The sequence below is a fragment of the Alligator sinensis genome, unplaced genomic scaffold (genome assembly GCF_000455745.1).
Source record: "Alligator sinensis unplaced genomic scaffold, ASM45574v1 scaffold215_1, whole genome shotgun sequence".
NCBI lineage: Eukaryota > Metazoa > Chordata > Crocodylia > Alligatoridae > Alligator > Alligator sinensis.
The window spans coordinates 146,180-156,406 of record NW_005842259.1 but is presented as its reverse complement, the minus strand read 5'-3'; the positions used below and the strand labels follow the sequence as shown (position 1 = coordinate 156,406).

The following is a 10,227-nucleotide window of genomic DNA, read 5'->3' as shown; positions in this document are numbered from 1 at the left end:
GCCAGCTGTGTCTGTCTGGAGCTCTCCAAGTCTCTTGCTCCCACTTTTGCCCTGAACAAAGCTGGGAAAAATCTCCTAGAATGAGGAGAGACAAGGAGAAGGCACAGACATCAGGAGGGATGGGTAGAAAATGGAAAGGGTCTGGACCCTTCTCTGTGCCTTCTTTGGATAGAGAGGAAGCCAGGAGGCCTGGCTGCCTTCTGGTCAGTGCTCCCAGCAGGTGCTGATGTAGTTAAAGCCTCCCATCTGGAACCAACAGTCTGTGGGAGATTTGTGGATAGACTGCTGCCTCTTGTAAACGTGGAATAGACCTGACAAGCCGCCATCACAGTCACTGCTCTCCAAGAGCCAGGTAAGCTCTTACCTTTCTCCTTCATTGTACAATTCTCTTCTGAGAGCTGCATCAAGAGGCCAAAGGGCAGGGGAAATCTGAGACTTCCTTGAGCTGTTCAGGACTTTACATCTGAGGCTGCCCTTGCTCTGGCCAGCTAGTTCAGTATCCTCGGGAGATACTACAGAGAAAGGCAAAGTAACCCCGAAGAACACTGCTGGATAATTCTGGTGGGCTTGGGGGAATTTCTTCCTGACCCTAGCTGCTGCTTAGTATATGCCCAGAAGCAGATTGGTTGACAGCCCCTGTAGTTGTCATTCTTCAAGGCAGGGTTGAGGTATCCTGGTAGAGGGCAGTATGTGGAGGAACCAGTTATGACCTTGCCTATTCGGTCCAGCCAGTGCAGGCCTTGCCAGTAGCATTAATCTGCTCTGCTGTGCAGATGGAGACTGATGCTTCCTTTGAATTTGTTTCTCTAGGAAAAATAGAAGTACCAAGAGTTTGGGATGGACAAGGACTTGGCTTCTTCCCCTCACAGGGTCCGCAAATATAATCCCACTCTGGGAGCTGCTCCCAGCCCCAGTCGCATCCCAGGGTTGCCTGTCCGGCCCATGGGAAGTGGGGGACTGGTGCTTCTCAGTCCTGTGCTGAGGAAAGAAATCCGCCTGGACTCTTCCAGCCAGGATGCCACCCGGCAGATCCCCCTTGTGAAGGGGAGACCAAGCACCAAGCCCAGCTGCAGGGTTGGAAGCTCCAAGGAGCTGAGCAGAGCGGAGCTGCCCATCCCGTGCCCTCTCCCTGCTGTCCCCAAATCCCAACCATGGACAGCAGCCAATGGTTTGGCACCCAGGAAACTGAGTGCTATCTCACTAACGCTCCGCCGCAGCAGCTGTGACCCTCCACCTGACCGGCGTCTCCTCTCACCAGGCACAGTGAGGAGGGAGCTCCGGGCTCCGCTGGGGAAGGAAGCACTAGGAAGAGGGGAGGTGCCTTTGCCATGTCTGCAGCCACTGCCAGGGTTACCAACACTGCCCCAGCGGATGCCCCTTGGCTGCATGGAGATGAGAACGGACATCAGGCAAAACAGTGCCCTAGCACCAGGCTCAGAGGTGCCCACCACTTTGCTACACTCTGGCCCACGCTTTCGGAGATGCTTGGCCCCTATTTCTCCGCTTCCTCCTGTGCCACATCCCATGGACCCATCCATGACAGAAGTGGATAAAGAGGACCATGCGACTGCCAATCAGTACAGTGACCACCACAGCACAGACGCTCCCCCAGGGCTTGCTGACAGAGAGAGGATGCCAAGCCCTGTTTTTAAGTTGTGTTCAGAGAGGAAGGCTCTGAGGGGGCAGCTCTCTGCAGCAGATGCCACAATGCCTAGTGTTATGGGCACAGCTGGGTCAGCATGTAAGTCCAAAGAGGGGAACTAGATTCAGTTGGGTTTGGAGGGAGAGTGGGGTGAGGGGGCTTTTCTTGAAACATGGGGACATATGAAGGAAATAAAAGGGAAGAGAGAACTGTTTGACATGTTCACAGTTCATGGAATCATATCCTGACTTCGTAATGTTTTGCATATTGATGTCCCAGCTACCACACAATCCTGCTGGAGCAAGAAATACTGCCAGCATGGGGCCAGTTGGCTTTTTCTTTGTCAGATTCTTCTGGATGATTTTCCTTCCTTTGATTTTTTTTATCACATTTCATAATATTAATGGTACATTTATACATAGTACCTAAAGGGCTAATGAAGGATCAAAAGAGGTAAACATATTACTGGTATAAATAATATGAGAAACAGTACATGAAAAAAAAATGTTACAGATAGCTGCCTGCCTATCTATAACATGCAGTTGATGCTTCTTAGATGTCACCTGGCTCCAGTTCTCTGCTCCTCCCTCTCAGTGCTAGTTATAGGGTCACAGCGATATGCTCTCTCAACACCCCTTAGTCTCTGAGACTGCTCAGGGACCTGATCTGCCCATGGTATACCTCCTTACCTACCACAGAGAGATCTAGTATCCTGTTAGATGCAAGAGCTATTGATTAACCGTTTCATAACACATCCAGTATTCATTTATAAGCAATTTATATTTTTCCCCTCAATATAAAGTAGATACAATAATGACTTGAAAAATAAGAGGGGTTTTTTAAGCCTTATCAAGAAATAAATCTGCTAGCACTTGATGACCACCCCTGGGCTGGCCTTCCTCCAAGGGGATTCCATCCCTGGTGCATGCTGGGATGTCACAGCAGGGATGGGCAAACTTTTTTTTGATTGTGTGTTGATAACTTGAACAGAAAAGGTAGCTGATGCTTTTTAGGTGATTGTGTGACAAACAGAGGAATAACTAATTGAGGGCAATGCTCCAGCTATCTCAGGCACCTCTCCTTCATCATGGCACCTGTGCTTGATGAAACCAAGGATGAATCTCTCAGCAACTGGGGCCTGGGCACTTTCAGAGGAAAGCCCCTTCCTGGGGAATTCCTGGCCACCAGATATCAGAAAAAGCATTTATGGCCAGGTTTCAAATTGATGTCTCTGAGCAGGCCCTTCCTGCAGGGATGGTGATGCCACAGCAGCCTGGCAGAACTTCCCCTAGGCAATAAACAGTGGAATAATCCCACCCCTGAGAGTGGCAGATATCATGGGAGGAACGGAGGGCGTAGCCCTGTCAGGCAGAAATTAATTTCCTTAATCCTGTTTGTGGGGCCAAGGTAGCATGCTGCCAAGTGTAGTATAAATGCTCAGACAGATGGGCGGACATCATGTGCTAGAAGCAGAAATTTGAGATCCGATTTGTAGTTAGCCCCTAAATTCACTCTGATGTCAGGCAGACGTAAGAGGCCAGATTCATGGGCAGCTGCTTACCCTCGTGGAAAATCCATGCGAAGTGCTGCCACTCTGATTTAGCAGCACTCTACACCCCGCCTTGTGCCAGCTGTCCCCTGCTCTCTGCTCCTTCCTCCCTGTGCTAGACACAGGGTCACAGTGATAAGCCCTTTCAGCACCCCCTAGTCTCTGCTGCCCAAGGACCTGATGTTTCCCTGGTATAAGTGACAGAAGCTCACAGGCCCTTCTATGGCACTGCAGCCTGGAAAAGCAGGAAAGTGGTGTCCTCCCTCCCACCTCGTCTCTGCCCCCAGCACTTCTCTGCATCAGAGACTGTGAGGAGGAGTGGCTGCTCTGTGTCAGGCAGGTGAGGACCCTACACCAGATGGGAGAGGATTTCCCTGAGGAGTCAGTTTTGCCCATTCAGATGCCTTTTGTCCCCACCACTGGAGCAGCACAGAGTCAAAAAATCAGACCAGCTTTTCGCAGGAAGAAGGCAAGCCAGAATCCAGCCCAGCAACCCCCACAGAGATGCATGTTAGATCCATCTACCTCAATACTCATCTGCAGACACAGGCAGGCTCGTCTTGACACATGCACAAAGGCACAGACAGACACAGATGCCTACAGGCACACACAGAGACATACTGTATGCACAGTGACACAAAGACACAGATCTCCTTGCCCATGCTGACACACAGGCATTAGCCTGCAGACTCTGCCTCTCCATTGCCCTCCATACTCACATCCTGGGATGCGGGCTCACACTCTGCTTCTGTGTCTGGCCAGCATGGATAGCAACCAGATACCCTGGAGTGGTGGTGCCCAAGGACAAAATCCCCAGGCTGGGATACCTGATTGGCTTCAGCTGAATTGCTTCTGATTTTCTGCTGTGTCAGTGAGGCCAGAATCTAGCCTTGGGACTGAGATCCCCTACAGGATTCCCTGCCTATTCTTAGTACTTTCTTAGCACAGCCCTCCAGCAGCCTGGGAAAGGGTTAAACATCTCTCTGAATAAACAACTGGCTATGTCTAGAGATGCTCTGCAGGCAGAAGCATATGAGAATCGCTTGGGAATAGGGAGGAGAAGAGGGAGGGAAAATGGGTGTGGGGGAAGCATTTTCAGGGCATGTCTAGCCCATTCATTACAGCACCTCCCTTCCCCACTCTCGTGCCCACCAATCCAGGGAAGGTCTCTCAGCAGCTGGGCTGAAGTCCTAGATCCTAGGAAAGGAGGGAGGCAGAGCGTAGGGGAGATTTTGCAGGGATGTTTAATATTCAGGTCACATGACCATGGCAGCAGCGGCAGCAGAAGCATCCTTGCATATCTGAAATATCCAGTGGAGGAGAGGTAAAAAAAGAGAGAGAAGGAGAAAGAGAGAGAGAAAAGCAGAGCCTCTTAGCCAGCCAGGCTGCATCGGTGTCAGGATAAAAAGTGGGGGGGAAATCCCACCCCTCAGGAGCAGATTCAAAGACAAAGAAAGATTCATGTTCAAAGGTAGGTGGTTCATGCGGATGCTCGCGTGGTTCTGGCAGGGCTCAGAGATGCTGGAGGGATACCCTGATGGTGCAACCTCGCACACACCACCCATACACCACCACGCACCCATACACCACCATGGGCACCATGGGCACTCTGCATGCAGGCTTTGGGGGCTGGGGAAGAAGGGAAAAACATTTCGTTCATGCCTTTCTCTTTCAATGGCTAAATCTGGTGTGAAGGAGAGAGCAGGGGTGGTTGCGGCGGTGATGCTGAAGAGTGGTCACAGAGGCTGCTCCAAAGGAAGGAAATGATCCCAGCTGGTCCAGGGGTGGGAAAAAAATGCAAGCTGCTTTGTAACTGGCTCGGCCCTTGCCGTTCACAGGCTGTCGCTCTCTGGGCAATATGAATGTCACAGTCTAATCCCCAGGCATCAGAGGGGACAGAGTGGGTGGGGCAGGGCTCCTCGACACACACGTGGGCCCTGGGGGCTGAGAGGGAATTAGAAGCTCATGATCCCAGGCCCCAGACTGGAGAGCACTCTCAGCGTTCCTGTGGAATATCCTCCCGAAGTGGGTGGTGGGATTCACTGACTGCAGGCTATCTATTGTCAGAGCCCTTTAAACCTAGGCTAGATGAGAGAACAAAGAGCAAGCCTAGAGCAGGAGTGGTGGACTGGGGAACAATGCCCTAGTAAGTTGCCTTTATTTCTGGTGTCTGTATCTTCACTGAGGCTCCAATATGCTCTGCCCTAAATTCACCACAGGCTGGGGAGATGGGTTTCTGTCCAGCCTCGGAACAGCTGAATTCTGTGGAGGGCACAGCTAAAGAAGGCTGACTTTGGGGAGCTTGGGGAGCAGGCTCAAGGAGGTGGAATAAGTTTCTCTTTCCCACTTGTAATGCCCCTGTCCTTAGTTGGTGGAGAAAAAAAAATTACTGCACTTATGACTATTCAATGTTGATAGGCACTGGCTTGGACTGGAGTGACCTGCAGTGTAGACTGCACGATGATTATGTGGAATAAACAGCTACTTTGAAATCCTGAGACCTGGGGGTTATTTTTCTAATGCATGGACAAGTAAAGACAATGTTACATATACCATCTCTCTCTTTGAATTACTATTACTATAATACCTCTCTGTTTGAATAGTAAGGCCTGCAGGATGCATGGATATTTTGCTTTGATAGCAGCCCTTTAGTTTCCCAGGGATGGAGATTAGTGTATGTGGGGCTAAATCCTGTGACTGTGAAATCAAGGGGCCTCATTCTCATTTACAGACTGAGGCCTTTTAGCTATCTTGTCAGCAGAAAGGGCCTTCAAGAGCATGAAAGCTGCCAAGGCAGTGTATGGGGGACTTCATTTAAATGGGAATTTTGCCTCTGGCTTCAGTAAGGGCAGGCCTTTGCTGAATGGAAGGAGACAGACACTCTAGATGTATTACAGGATGATTAAATAGTATTTCATTACCAGAAGCTGGGTTTTTTGTGGTTGACTGGCTCTTCCTTTCCCTCTGTGATGCCACTCAGACAAAGAACAGGAGGCAGAGGAAGACGACAGAGGGACTTTTTCATATCTAGGTTATTGGTTCTAATCTGCCCCTAGGAAAAACTTGACTGAAAGTCATTGCCATCTGCTCTCCATTCAGTGTCATGAGTTTGGGACTATCTTCAGGGCTATGTGACTACTGTAAATGTAAGTGGTGGACTCATTAGATGAATGAATGTTAATGATGCCAAACAGTAGGTGTGATGATGACTATTTATTATTTGGCAGCACTCACAGTGTTCTTATTCACAGACCTCAATGTACATGACTCACTGTAAAGAACAGGGAGCCAGCTGTACCATTCTCTTTGAACACATCCCTCATCAGGGGTTAGACCCCCTGCTTTTACTTGCTTTGGGGTGAAATCTCACAATTCTCCTATTCTTAGGGCACAGATAATTTGCCATGAGGCAGAGGTGGGCAGGGTTTTACTATGTGTCAGCTGCTCTGCTGTAAGTTCCCATAGCCATGTGCTCACCCAAAAGCATAACTAAGAATTTTGGCACCGGGGGGTCAGAGGTGCCAGGCTGGGGTGAGCTGGGGGTTGAAGTGCCACTAGAAAATCTCTCCTCATGTGGGTCATTGCCATGGCCACTGATGCTGTTGCCTTAGTGCAGGCTTCTGGCACGCAGGTCACTGCTGCCACGATGTGGATTGCTTCTGTCACCCCAAGAGAGCCACTCTCCCACCCTAGCTTGCCATTCTTGTACCCCCTCTATATCAGTGTCCAGGGCTGGTACCATGCTTGCTACCCCTATTTATGCTACTATGCTCACTTCATGATACATAAAAGTGAACCTGTGGTAGCTTAGGCCTCAAGTCAAGCCCAAAAGCTTTGAAATCACTGGCTTTATGGCTTTACCTACCTATGGGGAAGTGTGTTGAAACTGTCTACTTCCCTCTGACAGTCCAATACACTATCTTGGGAGTCAGATAAAGAAATACCACACTGTATGAGATCAGTACTTGTTAGTGAACACCCCAACATTTGTAACAGTATGATAGTGCCATCCATGGGCAGATCTAGGATTTTGAAAAAGAGGGTAAAGGTGGTGTGGCACATCCTCACATAATACAACACACATATTTCTCCACTTTAAAAAAAACTTCAAGCTTTACTAATAAGGGGCTAGACCTATATTATTCAGTTTATGATCAAAGCAAAAAACAAATGTATTTATTGGAACACACACTAATTTGCTAGAGTATATATAAAGTTTTAAAAACTGTAACAAACCAGGCAAAAATAGGCAAAGGCTATTGTATCATTAGTCCTTTAGTCATTATAGTTACACATACATCTCTTATTCAGATTGATAAAACAAAATCTAGCCTTCTTGAGTGTCTTGACAGTGCCTCCATTACTTCCTTGTCAGTCATTTCTACACCTGAGTGACTATTACTACACCTGAGTTAAGGTTTTTAGCTAGAGCTAAAAACATCCTGCAGGGCTGGGAAACAGAAAAGAGGCATTAACAGGAATGGTTAACAGTTGCAGAAGAAAGGATAGTTTGAACATTGAAACATCAAGACCATTAAAGAGGAGAGAGGGTTGTTAAAACCTGTGGAGGAGAGAGGGATTTACTGGAATCAGGGAGATGATAATGAGCCATGAAGTGAATTGACTCAGCACTGCCTGACTAGAAATGCCACTGCCCCTCCTAGGCAGCTGGTTTTAAAGTTTAGGCGAGGCCGGCGATGTTTTTGGGCAGAGTGCCAAAAACACTCACAACCACGACTTGTAAGATGTTGGCATGTCAGGGGCAGATGGCAGGGGAAGCCAGAGGGGCCTGATCCTTCTTGTGGCAGTGCTGCTCCAGCTTCTTCCTTGCCATCTGCTCTGAGGTGCATGTGCACCTGTTGCCAGCAAAGAGCCAGGCTGAGGCTCCACAGACCCCAGTGCACCCACTTGCAGCCTCCTGGCTGCCTGCCACAGCTGGCCCAGGCTCTGGGCAGGCCTTTGCTGCCGGCCACAGTGTCTGGGCTGCTCATACTAGGCACCGCTCCTCCCTTCCCCTCCCCTCCCCAGTGCCCCAGACATGCTAATGGTACCACCCTTGTTTTACTGTTATAATGACAGTGGGACACATGTTCACATCACAAAGACACCAGAGCAGTTCGCACTGTAGGCCCCATGCTGGCAATTTTATTACAGAGATCAAAGGTGGCTGGGTCATGATAATTCTGCAAGCTCAGGGCTTCTGTACTGAATGGGATATAAAAAGGGAGAATAAGGAACAATAGAGAGAGACAATGAAGCATTGCCAAACTCAAACTTTATAAAATCATGAGCCAGCCCCCACCCAAATCTTGAGATCTGTATAAAAGTCAGGAGATATTTTAAAAATTATAAGTGGGGAGATCTTTTCTTTTGGTTTTGTGGGTGCAAGTCACTTTATAGTTTCAAACTTTCCTTAGCAACTGTGAGGGATAGAAACTTACAGTTTTAGATTGAGAAAGCTGAGATTCTCTCACAACTTTTTGACTCCAACAGGTTGGGCTGAATGAAGAACACCAAATACATAAGTAGACTCTCAGTCGAACCCCAAGAGCTGGCTTCCTTGGGGATGGGAGGACAAGGGCTCTAGCAATATGATGATAATGCAGTTACTTGTGGCAAACTTCTTGGAGCCTTGTTTATGGCTTCCTCCTCACCAACTAGAGTAGAAAAAAGGAAGATGATGAGTGAGTGACTCACTGGTGGTAGGCAGTGAAGGGCTCAAAGCCTAGGGTAGAGATGGGAACGCAATACCCTTGTTTTCACGGATGTTCCCAGGCACTCGTGATTTATTCTTGTGCCTCAGTAAGAGATGTCTGTTCAGCTTAGTGAGCTAGTGAGCTATATCATTAGAAACCAACCTTTTTGTCAGGCATGTCACAAATTGGCCCCACACACTCCGCAAGTGTCACTTCAGTGCCTTTCTCCTGCCCAATTTGCTGTTCTGCTTTCTGCTTCCTTCCCTCTGCTCCCTGCCCAATTTGTTTCTCTGTTTGCTGCTTCCTGCCCTGTCAGCCACTGTTCTGCTTGTCCCCTGATCTGTTGTGTATCACACAAGAGAGGCTGCCTAATGCCCATGCCACATGTAGCACCTCTGCCATCTGTTGGCTGCCCCAGAGCTACATGATAAGGACAAATATTGATTACTGAATATATTTCTCCCCATGCCTAGCTCTGATGACCATGTATCTCGGGTATTTTCATGGCTCCCTTACTGTTGTCTTTCATCCTTTAATAGTTTCATCCTTGAAGCACTCTGTGGGCTAGGGATGGGAAACAGAGGTACTAAGAGGCTAAGCAACTTGCCAAATATCACCCAGGAGGGCAGACAAGAGACATGACCCCCACCTCTTCTGAATCCCCAATTTACTCTCTAACCACTGGACCATCTTTCTTTTTTCTTCTACTTCCTGTTGGAGGTAGGGGTATTTTCTGTTTTTTTGAAGGTCCTCCACTGCAGCCACCAACTTTCTAGTGCAAATGCTTGCCCATTTCAGGATGCGGAGACTGACAGACGTTTCCCAGGGAGTGAGCAAGGGATGCCTCTGTGACTGTCATGTGGTGGTGTCTCAAGGTGGAGAGCAGGAGGGAGCACTGCTGGATGGTGCTGGCAGCAAACCATGGTGTAGAGGCTATTTGGCCACCAAGGGTCAGATAGGAGGGTCAGACAGGAGACGTTTCCACTTGGCTGGAAAAGTGGGGTCAGTTCAGGAGCACTTATACCATGGGTCTGGGAGAAGTTCGTTATTTAGGAGAGTGAATGAGTTTGACAACTGGGAAGAGTACAACGATCTGGTTTTTCTCATCCTTAGCCTTCCCTGTCCCTCTGCTTCCTTTCTCCTTATAGACCTCCTCCATGTCTTCATTCCTCTAAGGTCTCCCACCTTTCCCCTTCTTCCCCAGCCTTCCTGTTCCCTTCCATGTTATTTTCACTTCCCCAGGGCCAATATGTTTGCCTCTGTTAGGTCCTGATGAGACCCAGGCTTTGAGCCAAAGGCTGGGACATCATCTGAGATCCTATCCATGTGCCTCAGCAGGA

At 48.7% G+C, this 10,227-nt stretch overlaps 1 protein-coding gene across 2 annotated transcripts in view; it reads left to right on the top strand.

The window, feature by feature from the left end:
- The first annotated feature begins 837 nt into the window (after positions 1-837).
- SEPT3 (septin 3) overlaps positions 838-10,227 on the top strand; it is a 23,707-nt gene continuing 14,317 nt past the window's right edge. Inside the window, exon 1 of one of the 2 annotated variants that reach the window (XM_025208890.1) lies at positions 838-1,741. In XM_025208890.1, coding sequence (XP_025064675.1) covers positions 838-1,741 — 904 coding nt within the window. The remainder of the gene's footprint in view (positions 1,742-10,227) is intronic. The other variant, XM_025208891.1, reaches the window with a different exon arrangement.